The sequence below is a fragment of the Vulpes lagopus genome, chromosome 14 (genome assembly GCF_018345385.1).
Source record: "Vulpes lagopus strain Blue_001 chromosome 14, ASM1834538v1, whole genome shotgun sequence".
Lineage (NCBI taxonomy): Eukaryota > Metazoa > Chordata > Mammalia > Carnivora > Canidae > Vulpes > Vulpes lagopus.
Window position 1 is genome coordinate 7,832,234 of NC_054837.1, and position 24,435 is coordinate 7,856,668.

Below are 24,435 nucleotides of genomic sequence, written 5' to 3' on the forward strand. Positions count from 1 at the left end.
CCCATGGTGGGCCGGGCCCCAGGGACACACGGTGCCAGAGGGGCAGAGCCATCAGGGCCACTCCATCTTTGATGCTGATCCCACGGGAAGGCGTGAGAGAGCACTGCAGGCATGAAGCTGAGGGCTGCAGCAGTACTGGTTTATTGACCAGGCCAGCTCCCTAGCCCGGCAGCTGCCCACCTGTGGGGCTTAGGGTGTGGGCTGGGTGAACCCTGGCTTACAGGGTGGTCCTTGGGGTCCAGGTTCATGGGAGCAGGCAGAGAGAAGGGTCGTGTGGAAAGGCACTCCTTCCTGACAGTCCCCAGTAGCTCTGGCAGGCACCAGACAGCCCCTGCATGCCCACATCCCGAGCAAGAGCACGGAGGCCACTTCCAGCAGGTCTCAGTCTTGGGCATAAAAAGGTGAATCCACATGAGGCTGGGGTTGGGCTACGGCTATGGCATTGGGCTGGGGGCCCTGGGAAGGGCTGGAGGTCAAGTCTGAAGGTGGGTGACGCCAGTTGCCCACAAACGCTAGGCTGGTCGGTGGAAGAGGCTGCCTGTGCGGATCCTCCGCTTGAGCTCCTGCCACAGCAGCTGCCGCTCCCGCCAGGCGCCCTTCATGACGCCGCTGTTCTCCAGGGCACGCCGAGATAGGTAGGGCAGCACATCCATCACAGGGCCATAGGGCACGTACTTGTACACAGGAAACCCGGCCTGGCCTGGACACAGGCAGGAGCAGTGAGTCCCAGCCCTGGACACCCCGACCCTGTTCCCCAGAGGCCTGGCTCACCTAGTGGGAAGCTGATCTGGTCGCACATGCCCAGTAGCTGTCCAAAGTACACCTGGCGATCGGCAGGGTACAGGCCAAGCTCCTCCATCCTATAGACAGACGAGGTGGCAGGTGAGCCCCTGCCCCAGTGCCACTCCCAGATTCTCAAACATACAATTTAACCTCTATCCCTTGCTGTCTGGGGCACAGGTGTAGGCTCTGTGCCGCCCAAAACCCTGCCCTGCTGGTTCCCACCTCAGCCTGTGGCCACCAAGTTCCCTCCTTCCCCTGCCTCCTGTCCACCCTGACCTCTGTTCTGGTGCCCTGCCCAGCAAGGCAAGCCTGCCCCAAGGTGTGGCCTGGGGAGGCTCTCAGAGGGCCCCCCCCCGCCCCGGCCCTTCCTGAGCCCCTCTGCTTCAGAGACACATCCCCAGTGTCTCCCTCCCACCAGGTCTCTTGTCCTCCCCTTGCTGGCTGCTCCGCCCCGTAGAGCAGCACCAGCCCCTGGAGGCCATGGATTCTTTACAAGTCAGCTGATCTACACTGAGATGGGCTGCAGGTACTGAACACACATGGAATTTTGAATTCCACATCAAACTGGAAAAAAGAATGCATTTTTCCGAAATACTGAATACAGGTAATATTTTGGGTGTTCTTTGTGTGGCTAATGGAACATTTCTATAGTGCTCAGATGTTGGGGTGGGTGGCCCACCCAACTCTGTCGAGCGTCCTTTCCTGTCCTCATACCTCCCCACTCACAGGATCTTACCAAAATTCCCAGGGTTTGAAATGTCTACTGGCTGAGGATTCCCATATTTTTACCTCCAGCTTCCTGTATCCACGTGTCTGCACCAGCGCTCTGAAACCTCCCTTTGTCCTTCCACCTCCAGGCATGTTCAGCCTGAGTCCTCCTCCTCCCCACGCAGGCTGCCGGCCCAGGAGTGTGCACCCCTGGCTCTCAGAGCATTGAGGACACCTCGCCCTGGCATAAGGGTCATCCCACTGGCCCTTTCCCTCCTTCCCTCAGAGTCTGGCTCCAATGTGGGGGCCACACAGGCCAAAGCGGGCCACAGTCTCTACCATGTTGTTCTGGTCTCCAGTATCTCTGTCCCCCGCTGGAACACGAACCCTATTAGAGCAGGGCTGCCACACTACTGCTGCCCTCCTGACCTCTGGTGGTGGGACATTCCAGTGGCTCCCACAATGACCGCTGCTGACCACTCTCCACACCCTCTGCCCTGTGACTGCAACTTTGTCCAGCACATGGGGCCCTCCACCTGCCATCTGGGCTAGGCCTCTGGACTTATTTGGCCATGAGGACAAGAGCAAATATGATGTGGGCAGAGGCTTGCCCTCTCCAGGACTTCTGGAAGCCCGAGACCACCATGTGGCAAAGCCCGGCCTATCGGAAATTGGACATGTGATGCGGTCCCCTTTGCCGCCCCTGCCAATGAATGAAGCCATTTAGGGCCAGTCAGGCTTTAGCTGACCACAGATGCAAGACAAACCCACAGAATATACTGCAGTTCAGGTCTCTGAGTTGTGAGTTGGTTTGCCACTCGGCCAAAGCTGACACAGGCTATCAGACTGAGATCCCTGGTGTGGAGTTAGAGACCCGTGCTGCTTCCTCGGGGAAGGCGAGCCCCAGCTGCTGCAGGCTCCCCGGCCCCCCGAGCAGGAGCAGGGAGCTGTGCGGGGAGCCTTCGCCGTGACATCCGTGGAGCGAGTGGTACTTGGGAGCCTGGCACGGCCCCTGGGGGCGATGAGAGCGCTCGGCTGGCACTCAAGCCGGGGGAAAGCTGTGTCCAGGGCTGGGGGCCGCCCCTGCTAAGATGGTGAAGATACACAGCTCTTGGTGGGAAGGTTCAGAAGACAGGAGAAAGGAAGCCCTTCTGAGGGCAGGTTCTGACTTAGTTGCACTGCCCTCCGCGTGACTGGTGTCTGAGTGGACTACCTGTGATCCCCGCTGGCGGCCCACCGAAGCTGCTGAGTTCATAACTGAGACCCGGGAAGGGGGCACCGTCCACACCGCTGACCCCCACGGGGGCCTGCCCTGTGCAGGGGCGCAGCTTCCCAGCTGCCCTGCCAGGGGCAGGGGAGGCTCTTGGTGTACATCGTCTAGTGGTAGTGGAGGACCCTGGTGCCCGAGGGGTTCAAGCTTTGATCAAATCTCCATCACAGAGTAGTATTTTTAAGTCTAAGGAAAACCAGCTTTTATGATTTGCAACTTAATCAGGTATCTGTTTTAAAAGTCAGGCTACAACTAATTTTTTTGTTTCTGCACTGAACATAGAAGGTGCTCCTGACCCTGTGACATCCGGTGACAAGGACGGGGCATCCGAGGCAGGAAATGAGCACCTGGGAAGTCCCTAGGGATGGAGGGAGGAAGACAGAACAGTCCTATCCAGCTGGGACGCCACTCGGCCCCCCAGCCGTCCCAGGGAAACAGCCACACCACCCTAGCGGGGACTCTTGCAAGGGAGCCTCGCCACAGTATGCATTCGGCCCGGGTGGCACTGGTGGCCTCGGCGCTCCTGTCCTCACCCTGATGGCCGTGGCCACTGTGCATTAGAAATCATGCTTGTCAGCGGTAGTTTCAGGCTGTGAAAAAGCTGTGCGGTCACAAGTGGAGAGTAAGTGCCGCGTCCCCGAACGAGTGTGGAGCGACCAGTGTCAGCTCATCAGGAGGCACCCTGAAGGCACCCAGCCTGGCTGCGCCCCGCTCCAGCTGCACCCTGCCCCGGCTGCTCCTTCATCGCCCCTTCCCGAAGCCTGGCTCAGCCCCAAGCCTTGAGCACCCTGCTCTGCTCCTGGGAGAGGCAAGGGCCGGGAAGGCCGCTGCCACTATGCTGGGGGCCTCAAGCCCAGGAAGGTGGCAACCGGGGTAGACAGAATTGCCCCCACATGGTGCTGCCTGGGTTAGGACAGAAAACACAACAGGGGGATGACACTGGGGTATTCGTGAATGTACCTCACCTTATTCCTCTATCTGACTTGTCTGGATTCTACCAAAGTTTTGTTCCACAGGGCAGGCATTTAAAGAGAAAACAGACTATATTAAATTCTAAATGCAGTTTAAAGCATTGAAAGAAATTCTTTATGAGTGAGATGATGTGCCAGCCACCTCCTGAGGGTGGCCCACGTTACACGCTGCACTTGGGTATGGCAGTAAGCTATTTAAATCACCTAATGAGACCTGGTTTTCGAATTCACAACTTCAATAAAGCGGGTACTAATTTTAAAAACCAGAGTAACTGCCGGCAGCCTTTTCTACTGCAGCGCCAAGGCCACTCGGGCCTGGGAGGCAGGGGCCCGCAGGACACCAAAGCTGCCGCTCCAGGTCGCCGCACAGACGTTACCCTGTGAGTACCACCGCGTCTGGCAGGTCGCGGCACGTGCTTCCATGGCACTCATCCCGAGCCCCTCCCCGGCTGGGGAGCACTAGACTGCTAGAGGGGGTGCCTACCTGCGCAGCGTGAAGTGAACCGTGTCTTCATTGTGGGAGGCCACCATCACTTTGGCCTTGCTGTTGTGCTTCAGCTCCTCCAGGACATAGTTGAGGCACCTGAGGGGAGTGCCACATGAGCCCCCACCTGCAGAGGCCACAGGCAGGCCCAGGGCCATCCAGCAGGCCCATTCCTCCCAAGCATGGCCACAGCAGTGGGACCAGGGCTACACCTGTCACTCCTCAGCACCTCTTGGGCAGGAAAGCAAACAGCAGCTCCTGGGCTAGATGTGCGGCAGGGAACTAGCTGGGGCAAGTCCCAGTGCCCCAGGCACCCATGACTGGTGCGGCTTCGCTTCTGGGAAGCGGTCCCCAAGGAAGTGAAAGGCCTGGGGGGCGGTGTGAGGATGCTACCATTTGGCAGTGACGGTGTATGTCCTCGGACACAGCAACTCCATGGCCAGGAACGTGCCACAACTGTGTCCTTGCCCGTGAGTGCACGGGGGCAAGGTAGGTGCCGAGCCACCCAGAGCTCACAGAGATGGGCACCCTGCTGGCTGTTGGGTTCACGCCTCGGGCCTGCACGTGACACAGGAGAATCCAGATGGGTGTCACATGGAGAAGCAAGGGCACAAAGGATGCATGATGCCAGAGCTGGCGTGAGTACACCCCTGGCACACCGGGGAGCTCTAAGAAAGCAGCAGGGCGCTGCCGGCAGGGGGCAGGAGCCAGGGCGGGCAGACACCCACGGCCTCCTGGAGAGAAAGCACGGGCTCTGCATGTCCTGCTGCACGAGTGTCAGCAAGGCCAACAGACCAGAAGCAGGTGCACAAGAGCTGACGACTCTGTACCACAAAAGGCAGGAGGGCTGCTCGGGGCATCTCCCTGGTCCTGGGTGTGCACGGGAGCTGGCGGGGGACCTAGGCCAGTTTAGATTTATTCAGTAGACTTTTCTGTACTAAAAATGCACCTTCATAGTTCTGGGAAAGGGTAGACCAAAAGCAGAGGAGATCATCAGTTCCGGCCTCAAGCATAATGTTGGTCCTACGGAGGCTTCTGACTCGCAGGCCTGCCCCATCTTCAGATGGGGGTCACATGGGGTGGGTTCCAGCAGCCCTGCCCAGGAAGCCACGAAGCCCTGAGGGCCCAGGAGGGCTGGCGCACCTGTGGTACATGGCATTGGTGGCCTCGTACGTAGGGTTGATGGGGTCCTCGTAGCCGATCTCTGCGGCGCGGGTACGTTCCTGGGCCATGTAGGCACCACGCACTAGCTTGGCCCCAAAGCACCAGCCTTCACGGCGAGCCAGCTCCACGTCCAGGGTGACGTTGTCATAGGCGTCCTGTGGGACCAGGGCCGCAAGTTGACAAGGACCAGGATGATGCCCCCCCTGGCCTGTCTGTTCCCTAAGACCCAGGTGCCCCCAGGGTACAGTCACCGTGAGACCGCAGGGCCAGCAGGAGCTGCCTAGCCTGCAGGGGCTTAGGGGGGCTGAGAGACAAGCACAGGTAAGGAAGGCCTGTTGACCTGTCTCTAAGAAATGAGGATTCCTCTGTGTGGCCTGGGGACAACCTGCCAGGGGCCGGTCTAGGTGCCAGCAGCCACGGCAGGCTCCAGGGTCTCCTCAGGCTGACTGGGGGGCAGGGGTCCTGCATGCTCGGGACATCGGCCCGGATCCCACGCCATGTCCTCCAAATACCTGCCTGATTCCGGAACAGCCCAGCCCAGGTCTGTGTTCACCGATCCCACCCTGAAGGGACCCCAGGCTCCCTGAGGTACATGCCAAATTTTGAGCAAGTCTTGGGGGGGGGGGGCGGGTACCAGTGCATTCAATCGGATCCTCAGAGGGACCCGAATTAAAAAGTGGCAGGAAAAACCCGTGACTTGTGAGGCCTTCGGCATGCAAGGATTACAGCACATGAAGCGGACTGTACAAAGGCCCCCCCGCCTCCCTCCTACCCCTTCTACACCCATCTGGGACAGGAGGCCCACAGAAGGGGCCGGCACACAGCTGGTGACAGGGTCCTGAGCCTTTCTTCCTGCTCAAGGCCTCCTCCCCAGCACCAGCAGGCGTCGGGAGAGGCCGGCAGCAGGCAGCAGGCAGGGCCAGTACCTTGAGGTAGCACTGGTACGTGTTGAATATGAGCGGCTTCTCCACGTTGAACTTGCGCTGCATTTCCAGCGTCAGGCGGCTGATGGCCGGCTGGAAGTACGTCTGCTCGGCGTCCACCATCAGCCGCACGCCCATCTCGGCAGCTTTCTAAGAGGTGCAGGGGGGGACGGGGGGTTCGACTGGGGTCCGATAAGCCAGGCACCCCCCTCTCTGGGCATGCTCAGGGTCCTCGACCTTGGCCAGGATGTCCATCCTCTGCAGCATCCTCGTCAGCTGCAGCTCTTCCTCCTCAGTAAACCGTGACAGCAGAGGCTCCAGCTGTCCTGTCTGGGGCGGCGTGTAGTCAGGCTGCAGCCGGGCTTCAAGACCCTACCTGCCCAAAGGGCAGCCCCCTCCCCCGTGTGCAGGGCTCACCAACACCCAGGGCATGGTCCCCAGGACCAGCAAGGCCACCTCATCCCCACGGCCCCCCTTCCCTATTTTTTAGTAAAGATCAGTGCCCTGCCCCGAGGCCACATGGTACCCCAGAACGTCACTGCCAGCCACCACCCTCTGACTCACAGGGCTAGCCGCCTCAGGTCAGGCCTGCACCCGAGGTGTCTGCTCCCACAGCCTCCCCAGGACCCTTGCAGGACATCCCCCTCCTGCCCCCAGACAATGGTAAGGAAGTAACCCTTGACCCATCCAATCACCCAGGACGCAGCTCCCAGCAAGGAGAGGGCTCGGAGGAAGAACTGCGGCTACAGGGAGGTGGGGACAGCTCGCAGCGGGGACAGAGGCACCATCCCCAGACGGTGGCCTTTCCCTGAAGGCTCGTACAGCACCGGGCCCCATGCCCATGACCATGCTAGCGCCACATGCCCACTAACACCTGCCCAGGGCACTCCTGGAGGGGCCTTAAGCTTCCCCTCTGCTGGCCCTGTGTCTCAGTTGGGGGATGGGCCCTCAGTCCACTGGGGCCAGATGCTTGTGGAAGGCACGGTTGGCGGGATGTTTTCCCAAGGTGCTTCTGCTGCTGCTTTACAGCCCAGCCTGACGGGGGTTTTCAAACAGGGTGCAGAGTCCTGGCACCTCCCACAGGCAAGAGGGGCAGCAGGGAGGGGGGCTCATTCCTCTCCCTTTGAACACAGGCTGGCCTGGCGATTTGCTTTTCACACACACAACTGGGCCCAGGTAACGCTATGGGATGCGTGAGGCTAGGCTGGAAAAGATGCTTCCGCCTGGCTTGGGCGGGGTGGGCATGACACTCACCCTGGGAACCCAGGCACCGCATGGTGAGGAAGCCCTGCCCCACAGCCAGCACCACCCGCCGGCTGTGTGAGCAGGGCCCCTGCACAATGACCCTAGGCCCCACCACCCTCCGAGAACAACCGCAAAGGAACCAGAGCTGCCGAACCGCGCCGGCGATAATAGGATTACTGCCATTTCAGGCCATCAAGGTTTGGGATGGCCCGGCATGCACGGGTAGATGACATGGGTCTCTGTGCCCCTCTGTGGGGCACTCGGGGATCTGTCCTCTTCCCCCGGACCATAGGGTGCTGTGGGGCCAGGAAGGACAGTGCTCCCTGCCAGCCGTGGCCCCAGGGTAAGGGACAGGGAACATTCCCTTCTCAGCCCTGCACCCCGATGAGACAGGGCTCAGGGGCGAGGGGTGCCACCTGCATGTTAGGAACCACCAGATGCTTGGAGAGCTCGGTCCTGCTGTCGATGAGGCTGTTCCAGTCCAGCAGGTCCAGGGTGCTGCGGGAGAAGCTGCATGAGCACAGGGGCGCCAGGGCCTATGGGGGGGGGGGGGCAGTCCTCACACCAGCCCACACCTTAAAAGGGCACCCCAAGCCCAAATCCCACAGAGCCCGCCTCGGTGTTCAGTTCCAAAAGACAAATAAAATGTTCACATTGTCCTCTGTTTACAAAATGGAAACCTAAACCACAACATTCTTGCAGTGGGGTGGCGGGGGCTGTTACAAACCCAGGGTAAACGGCAAGAACAGCGTGGGCCATGGCAGGCCTGGGAAAAAGCCAAACGTGGGAAGCCCCACGTGTGAAGGGGCAGCTTCTGCAGCCCAGGGGCCCTGGTGACCTCAGTCCCCTCGGGACCTCAGCTGCCGTGACCCTCCTGCCTGCCTGCCACACGGGTCCCAGGAAGGGCTGAGTGTGGCACACTTACTCCAGGACCCAAATAATTCTGTGAGCAGCGCTGCCAGCCCAGGGGCGCTCCCACCCAGCTGTAGTCCTGCCTGGCCCTGGCCTAGCCGCAGCCCCGGCCGTGCAGACCCCAGCACCGTCAACTCCGGCTGTGTGTCAGGGAAAAGGCCCTTCGGCACTGTCACCTCAGGCCCATGCTCTCCAGGAGGGCACCCAGGACTGGGAGAAGCCAGGGGGCTCTGCAGGAACCAGAACTGAATCGGGTAGATGGTCCCGAATTCCCAGCTCGGGGGCCACGCTTACCCAGACACGCCCAGGGTCTCCGCAGTGAACCAGTTCTCAATCTCCGTCCTGGAGGCGATGCCCATCTTTGCCACACTTTCCTTGAGAAATGAGAAGGTGCCAGTCCTGGGTACCTGCCCTAGTCCCGTTCACTAACACTCCCTGTTCCCCCGGAACGTCCGTGTTGCTCTTTTGACCTTATTACAGCATTAGGGCAAACGGGATCCAGTTCGGGTTTGTGTTTCTGCTTCACAGACAGGTCTATTCCTTCCTGTCCCTAATGCCGCTTCCCAGACCCAGAGCTCTGCAGCACCCTGCCACCTGCAGGGCAAGCCTCCCCCTCCCCCAACCCCCCTCCCAGCGTGTCCTTCCCAACTGACCCCAGCCGCCACACGGGGTGCTGGGAGCCTCTGGGAACCCACCTCAAACACTACCTGGCCAGTCCTCCCCCAGCCCCTCAGTGCCCACCCACTCACACCCACCAGGGCAAGGCTGTCCCACCTGTAGCACAGCCACCTCCAACTTGGTATCCATGGCAGCCAGACCAGTCTTCCCCTGCTCTGCAGCCATTTGGTGAAAGAATCGTCTCCACTTGGTCAGCACGTCTGAGAACTGCAGCTGCAAGTGCAGGCCTGAGCCACCGTCTGGTGCATGCCCAGCTTCCCACCCCTGCAGAGACTCTGGGGCCCCCCTGGGTCCACCTGGTACCCAGCTCCCAACACCAAGGGGCCAACACAGGAGCTTTCACTTCATGCTCACTGCATGAGGCTCAGCCAAGTTCTTACAAACTCTTTGCAGGCAGAAGGTTCTGGCACTTACCAGAAACTGAGGTCTCCCCAGCGCAGTGAGCTTGATAGCTGAGAAGCCATCATCACTGGCTCCGCCTGTCGGAAGCCACAGGAAGAACCATTAAGGCTCCAGACGGGAACGGGGAGGACCAGGAGCCTGCGCCCAGAATCTGTACTCGAGGCAGACACGTCTCGCCAGATGTGGGACGGACTGCAAAGGGCTGGCAGGGACCCTCTTCTACCGATGGCCGATAGCACACAAGGTCCCAGGTTTTCCTTACAGATGGGCCCGAGCCCTCCAGGGAGCCCTGAATGACCCGCTGCCACCTGCTGCCATATCTCCTCCCTTCCCCACCAGCCCTCCCAGGGGCCGCAGCCATGCTACCCTCCCACCCCCACCCCCTTGGGCCTTCTGCTCCCAGCGTGCTGCCCCTTCCTCCCTCCCTGGAGGCAGCTCTAAGTGGCAGCTCGGCAATCTCGGGCTCAGGTGGGTGGCCCCAGGAGCCCCTGCCAGCTCCCCCGCCGCCCGCCCTGAACAGGAGGGGAGAGCCCACCAAGGAACCATATATCCCGGCCGGTGGCTAACCACAGCATCCCTACCTATGGAGCCCATAAGCACAAACACTCAGGGTGGCTTGGGACACCCCAAGGGGCGGGAACAGGCAGCTTGGCGGGGTTCGTTAGCATGGATCCAGGAGGGAGGTGGCCAGAGGAGCCGAGGAGAACGGCCCCTTTTATCCCTGCCTCGTGTCCTCTCCCATGCCAGCCACCAGCACCCCAGGCTGCCCAAGGCGAGGGCGGGGTGGGGGGATAGGGCTCACAGAACACAGAGACTCCCAACACAGCAGAAGGTGGAGCACAGAAGGCCCCAACCGTTCCCCTCTCCTCCCCCCTAGAAACCCACGACCTGTCTTCAGGTCTGTGACCTTCACTCCGGGCACAGCAGGCCTGGAGGCGGGGAGGCAGCCCTTTCTCTGGCCCCCCAGGGCCAAGTGTCACCCTGACCACCTGCTGTCTCCCCAGCAAGGCTCTCAGAAGGCAGCTTCTGAGCACCACCCACTCCCACCCCTTCCAGGGTTCAGAAGGTACAAAGTTCCCTATTGGAAGGCTGCTGGGGCCCCATGGGGAGGGGTGGGGGCTGCACTGTGGCTGGGGAGGCCCCGGAGACTAGAGGGCACAGAGGCCCACCTGACTCGCCTCCCTCGGTGGACACTCCACCCGGAGGCCAGCTGGGTGGGGAGGCCTCCGTGGCACCGGCTCCTGGAGCGGCACAGCCACGGGCAAAGCCGAGGGCCCAGTGTGGCTAGGCTCGAGCCCCGGATCCTGGCGGGGGGCCACTCAGCCTGCTGACGGCCTTCCTGAGGTTCACGTCTGGGCACTGGTGTCCAGGAGGAGGCGCCCGGCTCCTTCGGCAGGGGCTGGACTCAGGCGTGACCCCAGGATGACCTGAGCCCACGTGTGGCTCCGCGTCACTCGCGGTCAACCTCATGGCTGTCTGGGCCACCCGGAGAGCCTGGACTCACTTCCCCCGTGAGCATGTCTGCACACAGGGCTCAGCCCTGACCCCAGCCCCGCCGGCAGGCGTACAGCCAGCAAGGAGCCGGGCCCCACCTGAAGCCTCGATGCAGCGCAGGAACGTCTCCATGTGGCTGTCACACTTGGCTTCACTGGCATAGAAGTAGGTGCGGGCACTGATGACACCGTCCCTGCGGTCTCCGAAGGCCGGGTGGGCCTGGTACTGCCTCTCCCTCTTACTCGTACCTAGGGGCGCAGGCAAGTGGCCTGAGCACACAGGCTCCCGCCCAACGCTGGGCAAACGCGGGGCCTCCCGGGCGGCCGGCGGGCCTGCTCCCGCTCCGTGCTGTCCACCACTCCCTGCGCCCTCCCCTGGCTGAGCCCTCATCACAGGCCGGGCCCACGAGGGCCAGGGAACCAGGCCCCTGACAGGGCCCCACGGATGTCAGCCGACCTGGAGCAACGGCGTGGAGGCTTCCAGGGAGAAGCCATGTGGGCACAAGTCTGGGCCCCCGAACCCGGGTCTCCCCGAGCAGGGGTGGGGGGACAAGCGCAGAGAGCGTTCGTTCCTGGGGGGCCTTCTCTTAACTCACCACTGCCCTCCCTCTCAGCAGCCGAAGTACAGGACCTGCAGGAAGGAAGGAGCGGGTGACGGCCTGCAGGTGACAGGCATGGTTCCCTCTCGCAGTCAGAGGCACAGTCAGGGGCAGAGGAAGCCAGGGGCTGAGCCAGAGGGCCGGCCAGGGTGCCTCCTGCACCCCCTCCCTCCGGACCCACCCCGCCTGCAGGGTCACCGCCCCTCACACCCCTACCTGGCCCAGCGGCCCTGGCCCCCAGCCCCGGGGGGAGCGCGAGGAGTGAGTCCACCCAGGCCGCAGCCCCAGGCACAGAGCAGGTGCTCCTTCCGAGGGGAAGTCGGAGCCCGGGCCAGGCAGGGCCCACAAGGCAAGGACCCGGGCGGCCACACGCACAAAATGCCCAGAGTCGAGGAGCAAGGGCCCTGCTCTGTTCTGTGCCCCCTACATGCAGGTGCCTCCCACCGCCAGGAGCCCCAGGTCGGGGCTCTGGGCTCCTGCCAGGTGCAGCTAGCTCCACCCCTAGCCACCGCCCCCAGCACCTACCCCATTCCTACCCCAGAGGCGAATCTTCCAAGAAACAACCAGCATTTACCAGCATTTTTCTTTAAAATGCAAGCTCCCCCTCCCCGGCCGCCCCAGCCTCCCAAGCCTCCCATTACACCCAAATAATAGCCTCCCAAGCCTCAGGAGAAGCCGGTGAGGCGGCCTGAGGCCATGGTGGCCTCTGCCCCGCCCTCAGGCTCAGCCCAGCCACCCTGGCCTCCCCGCAGTCCCCGGGCTGGGCCCTCGCCACCTGCCGCCCCCACCACCCGGACCTGCTAGAATCGCAGCAGCCCCCACCCCCCTCTGAGTGCGCCTGCCGTCTAGGACAGCACCCTATCACGGCTAAGCCTGCCCAGATGAAGGGCCCTGGCCACACTCCCCCGGGCCTGGGGGTGGCAGCCCTGCGGCTTCCTGACCCAGCTACCACAGAAAGAGCTCAGCCAAAGCCCCACAGCTATCCAGTGAGCTCCCAAACGCTTGGGCCCCTTGGGGCTCCTGAGGCTCCACTCACATTTCGCAAAAGGACAGCAATGCCCCCAACCCCCTCCCCCAGGGCGCCTGAGGCTGAGATGAAGCCGGTGACACTGCTGGGAGGTAACCGCACCTGGTGGCCTCAAGCCCCTGGTGGCCTCAAGCCGAGTCAAAGAGCCACGCCGGCTTTCATCCCCGGTGGCTTTCATCCCCGGCTCCTCCAATAAGTCTGGGGCTGCAGGCCACCCTCCAGGAGTCCCTCCTTTGGGCCTTGGCTCTTGTGCCACCCCAGGGCCCGTATCTGGCAACTCTGAGCCAGGATGCCCAGGTCAGGACCTGGACGGCCCAGTAGTCAGGCCAGTCCACAGGGGCTGGGAGGGGTTAGCCCTACACACGGCGTCCCCACTGGGAACCAGGAGCTGCCTCAGGCTGGGGCCCAGGTACAACCAGGCAAAAGCATCACTCAGGCCTCACCATCCGCAACAAGGTGCCAATGTGACCCCTTGGTCACCTGCAGCCCACCTCACATCGGCAAGGAGGGTGGCTCCTGGGGACTCGGGCCTGCCTTGTAACCACACAGTCGTGGCTCAGAGTAACAGAGTATCCACCTCCAAGGTGCCCGCCTTCCGGGCAGGCCACATTCCATTCACAGGGGAAATCATTATCTAAAAGGCCCCCTGGGGCCCAGCAGGGTGTAAGGTGGCTCAACATTTCCACAGCCGGCCTGTCCACCCTCCGGGCCCCAGCTAGGCTCCACAGGTGAAGGCAGCACAGGCCACCCCTTCCTGGCTGCCAGCAGGCCCAGCGGCAGGACACAGGGGCTGTGGCTATTTCCATCCCTGAGCCTCCTGGGCACAGACCAGACAGGAGCCCTGTAGCAGTGGACTAAGCAGAGGAACCGGGTGGGCCGCACCGCCCCGTGCTCAGGGCCCAGCGGCCTGCCTCCAAGCAGACGGCAGCACGAGGGCCGAGGCTCACACTCAACCAGGCCTGGCGGGTGGGTCACAAGAGACAAAGACGGCAGCTGCCAGGTGCAGTGGAGCAATGTCATCGGTGGGGAAAGGAAGGGAGTGCCCTGTGCACACACACACGCGCACACACACGTGCACAGCCCAGGACCTGGAAGGGTGAAGAGAGTGTGCCCCGGGGGCAGAGGGCAGAAGCACATGAGCACCAGGGCTGCCGAGGCGGCAGGAAGGCCCAACCATCCCCTAGGCCGCCTCCAAACTCAGCTCACTGCTCGGGAGGATGTGTTGACTGGACGCCTTTTAGGAAAAAGCAGAAAGTGAGGGGAGCCCTGGCCGGCTCTGCCCTGAGGTCAATGCGGGAAGCCCAGTGGAGCTCACTCCCATCTGCACACCCACCTCCCTGGCGCCCCAGGCAGCACCTGAGTCTTCTGAGCGCTCTGCACACGCCAGTCCCGGGCCGGCTGCCAGCACCTGGGCTCCACCTCCAGCCGTCCCTGCGTCTGCATAGCTGAGACACCTACCTGCCGTACGCACTGTCCCTGGGTGTTCTCATCACAGCCCACCATCGGGAGGTGCCCTAGCCCCCTATCTCACAGCTCTCAGACTGCTGGGGAGACCCCATTGGGCTCCTCTCCTAGAAGCCCCAGCTTCTGCCTTCTATCAGGTATTGCGGGACACATGGTCCCACCCAGCCCTCTCCCTCCAGCACCTATAGCCTCCCATCTCCTGCTTGCTACCCCAGGGAACCCTTCCTGGGCCCCCTCCTCAGACCCTCGGGAGGCCTGCTGGCGGCCCCGTGCATTCGGACGCCTCCGTCCTTTCTGTCCTCATATGGTTATGCCAGGGCAGGCTCGGCACTACCTGTACCCTCCCTTGCCCAACTCCTGTGACCTTAGTTAGGGGCAGTGGCCCCTGTACCACTCCCCAGAGCAGGGTCTGTGGGCCTTGTGACAAGATTAGCGAGACAGACTTCTGCCCCCTGCCCCCAGGACGCAGAAGCAGTCTCTGCAGGGCGGTGGGGTGCGTGGGGGCTGCGTATTGGAGCCCCCCCTGAGCAAGAACACCCGGTAAGTCGGGCAGGCAATTTGACAGCATAGATGTTCAACCAGCACCTGCAAGCCTGGCTCTGCCCCCTCAGCCCAGGCCTCTCCAAAGGCACTGGGCCACGGGGCAGCAGAGCCAGCCACGAGGCTTTGACACCTGCCACTGACATCGGCTGGAGTCCCCATGTTAGGATGGGAGGGACCACCACTCACATGCCAAAGCCCACCAAACAGAGCTCCTCATAGCATCAGGGTGGCCCTGGGGCACAGCTCCTCGGCACCAGGCACCATGCCCGGGCAAGGCCAGCCCACCTCCCAGGGTTCCCCCTGCAGGATAGGCGGGAAGCCAGCCAGATCACCCTGGGAAAGGAATCTTCCTGCCAGAGGGAGAAAATCTCATTGTGAAACCACTCAGCCCTCAACCCAGCAGGGACACAGAGCCCATTAGTCATTCAACAGGCAGCCCCACTGAGGGCCGCCCCACGAGGACTACACAGAGGGGTGCCAACTTGGAGGACCCCACCTTTCAGACAGCAAATGGCCGGGCAGGGGCTGGGCTCTGCAGGCCAATCCGCTGCCACTGCTGCTGCTGCTGCTGCTTGGCTTGGACATTCCGTTCCCAGGGCAGGAGCCTCGTTCCCAGGGCAGGAGCCTCGGGTCATGCCTTTCCTCCTCCCCTCCCCTCTTGTCGGCAGGCCAGAGCAAACACCCCAGTCTCAGACAGGGCAGGCTACTCAGCAGGCCTGTCCCCACTAAGGGTCCCAGATGCAAGCAAGGGTGCAGCTACTAGCGTAAGAACGATGCATTCTGCACAGAAAGGGCTGGTGTTGCCTGGATCTCCTGTGCGGTTACCTCCCCAGGAAGCAGAGGGTGACCTTGTTGTCTAATTCTGTTCCATGGCCCAGAAGGGTGAGTCAGGGAGGTGCCCATCTGTCCCAGAGAACAGGCCCTGCAGCAAGGTTGGTAACCTCAGGAGGAGACCCCAGGCCAGCCTGCCACACTGACCCCTGGACTCACCAGAGCCCACCTGCTGATTTGAAAACCCTCCCAGAAGGGGTAGCTGTCGGGTCGGCGTCTGTCTGTGGCTCAGGTCATGACCCCGGGGTCCTGGGATTGAGCCCCTCATCGGGCTCCCTGCTCAGCAGGCATCTGCTTCCCCCTCTCCCTCGGTCCCTCCCCCCACCCTGCTCATATTCTCTCTCTCTCTCTCTCTCTCTCTCTCTCTCGGTCCCTCCCCCCACCCTGCTCATATTCTCTCTCTCTCTCTCTCTCTCTCTCTCTCTCTCTCTCGGTCCCTCCCCCCCACTGCTCATTCTCTCTCTCTCTAATAAAGTTTTTTTTAAAAAAAGAAGAGAAAACCTCCCAGGAGCGAGGCAAAGGTGGGGCAGGTTAGCGATCCCTCCGATGAGATGCTTTGGAACAGGAAGCCAGAGCACCTCCTACACCAGGCTCAGCAAACATTGTTTGTGGACACTCAGGTAGCATCGGCCTCCAGCTTTGTGGCCCGTATCGCACCTGCCCCCAACCCCGAGCAAAAGTGATTTGACTTTCATGTACTTTTCCCGTGTCACACAATATCATTCTCGTTTTGTTTCAACCAGTTAAAAAAAAGTCCCAGCCACTCTCAGCCTGCAGACCACACAAAACCTGGCAGGCGGGCCACACTGGGCTGTGGACCACAGTCGCCATCCCCGATCCCGGCCCCTCCTCCAGCCTGGCGCACACAGGGAGCCCGGAGGTGCCCTTCGCACAGAGCAAAAGTGCAAGCACCCCAGACAGAGCCCGGAGAGCAGGCTGACCAAGCTCCCCCAGCCCGGGGGCCTCTTCCCAGCCCTGCCCCGCTGGCCCAGGACGCTCTGGGGTTCCGGGCAGATGCCCAGGGAGGCCTTACTCCATCTCCTTGCGCTCGGCCTCCTCGGGGCTCAGATCCTCCTCCACCCCATAGTCCAAGATGGAGCCCACTCCGAATGCCCTGTTGTGCTGGATCACGGGCCGGATGGACTCCTGGTCCTCGCCGGCCACAAACTGCCCGTAGAAGGTCATCTTCATCAGCTTTTCAAACAGCCTTTGCCCCAGAAGCCTCCTGGTGAGATGGAGCAGCTGAAAGGCAGACGGAAAGGGTTGTCCCGGCCACCCTGGCTCCCCTGTCCCCAGCAGGACACCCCTGCTCCCCCGCCCCCTTCGCTCCAACCGTAGAGCCTTGACACTGTCCCCAGGGCCAACCCCGACTCTGGCCTTGGTTTACCAGTGGGCACCACCGGCAGCAGCTGGTTTCTCAGCTCGTAGCTACTGTGAATCCATTCCTCACGTAGGGCAGAGGTCCACAGAGGTCCCAGTGCCCCCCTGCCCCCAACACCACTCACCTCCCTGCCCTGCATGCTCACGGGTGACCCCAGAGGCACAGAGCGGGTGCCTGACCACCACTCGGTGGATACAGAAATGAACAGCAGGTCTCTCTGGGAACAGCAGCGGGTGAGTTCATCGTAACATTCTCTGTATCCATACTTGCTGGGTTATGCCAGGTAGGAGGAGGATTTGGTACAACTTTCTAGCAGGCGAGCACCCAGATTTTTCAATGTTTTGTTCACTGCTTATTCCAAGTCCCTAAAACAGTGCCTGGCAAGGGGCCGGCCCTCCAGTGGTTGCCGAGCAGATGAACACACGCGGAAATTCAGATGGAGTCTGACTTCAGCTACAGTAAACCTGAGGCTAACAATAAGCCAGGTGACCATCTTCAAGGTCTGGGAGATGAGAGCCCATCGTGGGACCAGTGGATTTAGGACAGTCCATCCAGGGCCTTAGCAAGACCTACAGCTCAAGTGGACGTGCCCCTCAGGAAGACAGCTGCCCAAACCACTCAGCTTTCTCCTCCAACCACACTGCCACATACCCAATTTCTGCCATCGTTCATCCCCAAAGTCCTGAGCCTCTGCTTTGGGCCTGGTACAATTCTAGGATAAGAAGGAGTTCACATCTGGGGATCCCTGGGTGGCTCAGTGGTTTAGCTTCTGCCTTTGGCCCAGCACGTGATCCTGGGGTCCCGGGATCGAGTCCCACTTCGGGGTCCCTGCATGGAGCCTGCTTCTCTCTCTGCCTGTGTCTCTGCCTCTCTCTCTTTCTCTCTCTGTGTCTCTCAGCAATAAATCAATAAAATCTAAAAAAAAAAAAAAAAAAAAAAAAAGAAGGAGTTCACATCCTATGGGGAGACCTCGAAGGAGCAAGCCACCTCCATGGAGTGGTTCAGAACAGGGTGAGGGAGTGACAGGTGGGAGATGTTTGCTAACTCAGATCCAGAGAGGGGGGCTTGCCAGGGCATGGGGATGGCACAGAGCTCCTGCAGCAGGAACAGCCAGGCCAGGAAGGAATGAGGACAGCAGAGTCCCCTGGGGCTGCAAGGGATGGCTGCTGGGGGGACACATCTGCCATCTGTGTAGGAATTCCTGTGTCCACTGTCCCCGGCACTCAGCTCCAAGACAGAAAAAGCCTGAGGTCTGTCAAGCCTAATGGATAACAGAACCCTTTTCTAAGGAACATCTCTTGGGATCAGGCCTTCAGGGAACAATCCCTAGTCTAAGCAGAAGTATGAGCAAATCAAACACCTGCATCCCCAAACCAACCCTGAGCAGCCCCACACTGGCCTAAAGGCAGACCCGCCCATAATCGCAGGCTGGGGCTTGGCAGAGATGCCTCAGGAGCCCACCTAAGGGCACCAGGGGGCATCCCAAGGCCACGGGTCTCCGGGCCATCCCCTCTGCCTTGCCACTGCCTCTCTGCAGCACCTGGCTTCATGGCATCTCACTGTTTTTATAAAAAGGATGAGAAATGGAAAATAAAAGGCCAACTCAGGAGAAGGGGACAGGCTGCCTTGGCCCTACGCAGCCCAGGCCAGAAGTCAGGGAACCCATGGGCCAGAGCACCCCTGCCAGAGGAAATGCTGGATCTTGATTATATCAAAGATTTCACCCCAGTGGTAGGTGGAGCAGAATCAGACTCCTGAAAACCAGTATCTGGCTCTGGAAAACCCCTGCCGTTGTACGTGTCAGTTCTGGGAACTCAGAAATCCCCACATGTGGAAACATGCCTGTCATCTACTCTCAGGCCAGCAAATTTTCCTGTCCAGGGCCACATGGTAAATCATGCAGGCTGTGTGGGCCACATGGTCGCAGTCGTAACCACTCAACCTGCTGGTGAAGCATGAAAGCAGCCACAGCCAATGCTAATCAAAGAAGCAGGAGCAAGGCAAACACTGGAATTTGGCCCAGGGCATCCCGGGCTGGTAACCTCCTGTACACCCGGCACTTCACAGGGACCACCTCCCCAAGGAGAGGCGGGGCTCGGAGGGAATGGCAGGGAAGGCCACTCAGGTCACCGAGCCAGTCACTCACCCTCTCACTCTGGCAAAGGGAAGCCAGCCCATCAAGAGGGCTATGGAAGCACATGGGGCAGGGCTGGCCGATCTGAAGCTAACTGCAGAGCAAAGCCACCCCTTGAAAAACACCCGCGGCATCAGGTGTACCCCTGGGTGGCACAGTCTGAAATGAGGGCAGGCCCCACTCTGCCCCAGGTGGGGGCATTCTCAGTGGGTTTGGAAACTTGCACCAGGAACACATAAACTGGTTTTCACTGTAAAAGACTCAAACAGATGTGTGCAGAGCAAGGAGGGGTGAGGCCAGTTCCCTGTCCTCCCTGTCCCCCAAAGTCACCATCCTGTCCCCGTCCTCATTACCCCCTTCTGCACTGGCTTACACCCAAGCACAGAAGCCTTTCTCGTGGAACACGTGGGCTTCCTAAACCCTTGTCTTCTGGCAAGGAAGGGATCCCACTGGGTCCCAAACCAGTACAGCAGCTCAAACAGGGCTGCTTCAGGCGGACACTCCCTAGGAACAGGTTTGGCTGCTGCCACCAGGTGCTGCTCAGACCCGCACTGTTGAGCAGAAGGAATTTTCACAACAGGCCAGAGAACAAAGTGAGTAAGTACTGGTCCTGCTGAGCAGCCCACAGCCCTGCAGCCTGGCCTCCGCCCCGTCTCCTCCAGGGCCAGGCACTGAGGCCCCTGACCCCAGTGTAACCACTAGTAATGCTGTGGCCTAACAAGCCCCACAGGGAGCACACGTCAGTGGGCTCCTGGCGGCATCCTCGGGGCCAAGCCTCCCCACACCTCCAGGTACCCACGGTGGTCTCCGCACTGCAGCGCTTTCTGGCATTGGGCAGTGGTCACCTACAGGACCCCACGGTCCCCAGCTCTGCTGGCTCCTCCCCTGGCTTTGCTCTCAGGGCTGAGACCAGACAAACATGGCCTGGATGGCTCCAAGCCTTCACTCCTCCCTTCCAGCCGCATGGCTGCACCAGTCCTGCCCTGGCATCCCAGTCCTACACAGCCGACCCATGAGGCCCCAGCTGCCCGAGCCAGGACCCTTTCCGTGTTCTCCACAGAGACCTCGCAGCAGCTACTTCCTCCCAGGTCATCCCCATGCCCCAGCTGGCTCCTCCCTCCTGATCCCTGCTCCTCCAGGATGTGCTGCTCCTTTCAGGCTGCCCCTCAGACACTGGTGCTTCCCAGCCTTCACCCTCCACCAGGTGCCCCGGCCCCTGAGGGTCCCTTTCCACCGTCCTCTCCAGTTGGCCTGGGTGCTCCAGAGCCACAAATTTACCACAGGGCATCCGCGTCTACCACAAACACAGATGGCTTCCCAGGAGCTTCCACATCGCCAGCTCTGCCCCTCCTCCTCCTCATTTCCTTTCCACTCCTGCCACTATCAGTGCTAAGGTGCATCTGAGTAGAACCCGTGGAGAGAGCCCCCGTGCAACACTCCGCTGGCCTCACAGTGCCCTCACTCACCGAGTCCGGCCTGGTGGGCCCTCAGCTGCCAGCACCGTGGTCTCCCCTTCACCTAGGGCTGCAGGTGCCTTGGTCCAGCCCCCCAGCGCCCAAGGGAGGTGGCACCACCCGCTCAGCACAGTCTCACTTGAGCAATGAACACCTCTGGCATGAAAAGCCTTCCAGACCCTCAGCACCAGCAGCTGCACCCTGCAAGCTGTTCCCAGGATCACCCCAAAACAACCGTCTTCTCTGTACGTCCAGACTGACACTGGCTAAGACAGTGTTCTGCTTTTTACTTCCCCAAAGCCCTCAAGACTTCTCACAAGTTACTATGTTGGACTAATACAAGTAAGTTGTAACTCAAGTGGCTTCCCATTTTCCCCAACATCCAGTGGCCGTGTCTAGCGAGCTCCCTCCTAAGCCACCACTTCTGAGAACTCTGGGTTCCCAGGCCATGACCCTCCAACACCTCCAAGACATCCCTTTAGGCAACACTGGAAAGCGCTCCATTTAGGTTTCAGCTGACAACGTTGCATGACTGCAGGCGGCCCGTAGCTTAAACATTCAGAAGCTGGTCTTGGTCTTTAGTTGGTGGTCACGGGCACGCGGGAAAATTGACGAGGCCCGGAAGGGGACGCGGGAAACCCGTCCCTTCCCGACGCCCCGGCCGCAAGCGATGCTCAAGCGGCCCCCGCTTTCCAGGAACGCTCCCCGGAGCCCACGGAGCCCACGGAGCCCGCGGAGCCCGCGGAGGGGCCCGCGGAGGGGCCCACGGGGGGCCGGCGCGCCCCGCCCCGCCCCGCCCCGCCCCGCCGCGCCCCTGCCCCCCGGCCGCCGCACACCTGCTCGTGGTGCGCCAGCAGCCAGGGCGAGGCGCACAGGCGCAGCACCAGCCAGCCGCGCACCAGCTCCCCGCTGCGCCGGCTGCGGTACGCCTCCCGGGGGCTCCCGAAGTCCACGACCGGCCACGGCGGCCGCGCGGCCTCCGCCGCCCCGCAGCCCGGCGCCGCCCCCCGGCCCGCGGCAGGCTGCTCCCGGGCGGCGGGCGCGGTGGACAGCGGGGCGACGCGGGCGGGGCCGGAGCGCAGCGCGGACACCAGGCGCCTCGCAGCCATGGCGGGCCGGACGCCGCTCCGCCGCCGCCCAAGGACCAGCCGCCCGCCCCGCCCCGCCCCGCCCCGCCCCGGGACGCGCCCCCAGCGCTCCGCCCCCCAGGCCCCGCCCCGCCGCGCCCCGCCCCCTCCTCGCAGCCCCCCCGCCCCCGCCCCCGCCCCGGGACGCGCCCCCAACGGCTCCCGCCCCCCAGGCCCCGCCCCGCCGCGCCCCGCCCCAGGACACGCGCCCCCGGGGGCCCCCCCGCCCCCCCGAAGCCCCGCCCCGCCCCCTCCTCGGGAGCCCCCCCCCCCGCCCCAGGACACGCGCCCCCGGGGGCCCCCCGCCCCCCCGAAGCCCCGCCCCGCCCCCTCCTCGGGAGCCCCCCCCCCCCCCCGCCCCAGGACACGCGCCCCCAGCGGCCCCCTCCCTCCCTCCCCCGAGGCCCCGCCCCGCCGCGCCCCCCCCCCAGGAGGCCCGACCCCTGCGAGTCCCTGAAGGGAGCGCTTCTGCCGCGAACTCCCGAGCCTGTGCACATCCCCGGAGAGACCGTGCGGCCGAGGCTGCCTGGCCCCAGGCCCACCTTCCCTCCCGGAGCCGGATCGGCAGCACCCCCCCCCCCCCCCCCCGTGCATGCCCCCCGGTCTCCCAGGCCCCAGGCTGGCCCCGTGGGTACCGCGGTCCCTCCTCGTCCCTAGGCCTATGGCGCGAGCCTGGGAGGGAGACTCCCGAGGGGCTTTTGCCCAATTCTGCTCCGTCTTCCCGGTCCCACCGCCCACCCAGCGGACAGGCACGGACCTCAGGCGCTGCCCTTTGCCACCTCCCTCGGGCCTCCCTTCCCACCCTCTGCCCCTCTGCCCCTGAGGCCCTTCCTGGCCTGCCGGGGGAGCCCCAGGTATCCTCCCCTGGGAGGGACCTGCCTTGACTGCCCACCAGGGCACCCTCTTCCCCATCACTCACCCCGCGGCCCCTCCTCCACCTCGTGGGGACCTTCAGGCACCCCTGCGGGTGGCAGCCTCGCTCAGCCTCACTCACCTGGCTGGCCTGGCTCACTAATGTGCTTCGGGTGTTGGAGCTTTGGAGGCCCAGTTCCAGACCCGTTGGGCACTGTTGACACTAGGGGCTGAATAAATTCTTTGTCGTGGGGCAGATCTGTGCATTGGAAGATGTTTCCCAGCCTCCTTGACCTCTGCCCACCCCATGCCTGTAGCATCCTTCCCCCAGACCTTACTCATGTTCCCCCCGGGACGCCATCACCGCTGCCTTGCATCGAGGGAGGCTTCCCGAAGCAGTCACGTTTTTCTGTCTGCTTTTGCTCTTGTTGGGGTTGAAGAGAAAAAAGAAACAAAAGAGACAGGTGAGTCAAGGCCTAGAGCCAGGAACTCAGGGGTCCCTTCAGCGGCTTGAAACTTAGCTCACCAAGGGCAGGTCGGCCTTGGCAGTTGGCCATGGCCACCAGACTCCCCCCTTTCCCTTCCATGAATGATCTTCCCTCCTCCTCCTGAAAATCCTTCAGGGCTCCCTGCTGCCATCATGACAAAGCTGCATGGCTCAGTCTGGCTCATCCACCATCAGCCCCTGCCCACAGCCACCCTACCTCCCTCACCCGTGCCGCTCATTTGCCAGCCCTCGCTCTGCCCTCCAGCCCGCCGCTACCATCCCTCCAGTACCTGTCCATCCCCCTGCACCCCACACCCCTTCCTTCTACTCCTCAGGGTCAGCTGGGCAGACATGTCCCTGGCTGGGCACCAACTTGGCCACAACTCCTTCTTCCACTTGTTGCTGGCTTTGCTTTGAGCCTCAAAAATAAAGGTTTCAGGGGCACCTGGGTGGTTCGGTGGTTGAGCATCTACCTTTGGCTCAGGTGGTGATCCCGGGGTCCTGGGATCAAGTCCCGCATCGAGCTCCCCACAGGGAGCCTGCTTCTCCCTCTGCCTGTGTCTCGGCCTCTCTCTACATGTCTCTCATGAATAAATACGATCTTAAAATAAATAAATACATAAAGCTTTCAGTTATTTCACCAACAAAAAATGGGTTTATTCGGAAATAGAGAACTGCAATTCGGGACAGGGGAGATGTAGCAAAACCATAGGGCAAGTCTGGGGAGCGAAGGAAAGGGAATGCTCTGTTACAGAGGTGAGGGGGGATTTGGAAGGAATGATTATAAACGAAAAAGTCCATTGGAGTAAACAGGGAATCTGAAGTATAGTAGCTTTTCATTGGCTGCGTTGTGACGGTCTCATTAGCTGGGCCGTTGCTGGAGGAGGAGAAAAAACTTTCTCCTGCCTGGGTAGTAAGGCAGCAGCAGGATGGACTTGCTGTGAGCTGCTCTTCCTGTTGGGCGAGAGCGCTCCCCCTGCCGGCTCGCTCCCTGACTCCACGTTAAACCACTTCCCTTTTTATGAATTTTCACTCTGTGCAGAGTCCCAGCCACCCACCGTGTTCCCCCCCACTGCCCCCTTACTGTGTCTTTATTAAATGAAGGAGGAAACGAGCATGTGTGATGTGGGAACTTTGACCCCAGGCTCTAGGCTGCAGGCTGTGGCTTTAAGACTTGCCTTCTGGGCCCTGCCCTGACCCCTGAGTCACCTTGGATCACACCCAGCCCTTGCCTAGCATCCTGGATCCTGCTTTCTGTGCAGATGCCCCTTTGATGCCACATCCTGTCCTCTGTTGTGCACACCAACTGCCCAGGTTGCAGTGTCCCCCAAGGGCATCTGTGCCAGATACCACGATTGGACCTAGGTTCCCAGCACTCAGCCTCCCCAGGCATTGTGCGTCAGGAGAAACAGTCTCACCTCCTGGGCAGGTGCACCCACCATCAACACCAGCAAACACGGGGCTAGAAACCCTAACCCTAACCCTCCCCACCGGGAGCCCATA

General features: G+C 61.7%; 1 protein-coding gene across 1 annotated transcript; it reads right to left on the minus strand.

Moving 5' to 3' along the window:
• Positions 1-118: 118 nt before the first annotated feature.
• Positions 119-21,613, minus strand: LOC121475505 (proline dehydrogenase 1, mitochondrial-like). The gene is made up of 14 exons (XM_041728815.1): positions 21,303-21,613; positions 16,531-16,739; positions 11,630-11,664; positions 11,133-11,282; positions 9,553-9,617; positions 9,235-9,351; positions 8,755-8,834; positions 7,965-8,046; positions 6,541-6,633; positions 6,307-6,453; positions 5,360-5,535; positions 4,217-4,315; positions 772-860; positions 119-700 (listed from the first exon to the last, which is right to left on the minus strand). The coding sequence occupies exons 1-14, from the start codon at positions 21,573-21,575 to the stop codon at positions 513-515; spliced, it is 1,803 nt and encodes a 600-aa protein (XP_041584749.1). The 5' UTR covers positions 21,576-21,613; the 3' UTR covers positions 119-512.
• Between the last annotated feature and the right edge of the window lie 2,822 nt (positions 21,614-24,435).

Bases quoted from the DNA above. Each gene is read 5' to 3' on its own strand.
- LOC121475505 (XM_041728815.1), bottom strand. From the start codon at position 21,575: ATGGCTGCGAGGCGCCTGGTGTCCGCGCTGCGCTCCGGCCCCGCCCGC. The intron at 16,740-21,302 runs GTGTGCGGCGGC...TCTGCCTTTCAG, and splicing joins TGCTGGCGCACCACGAGCAG to CTGCTCCATCTCACCAGGAG. The intron at 861-4,216 runs GTAGGCACCCCC...GTCTGTCTATAG, and splicing joins GTTCACTTCACGCTGCGCAG to GATGGAGGAGCTTGGCCTGT.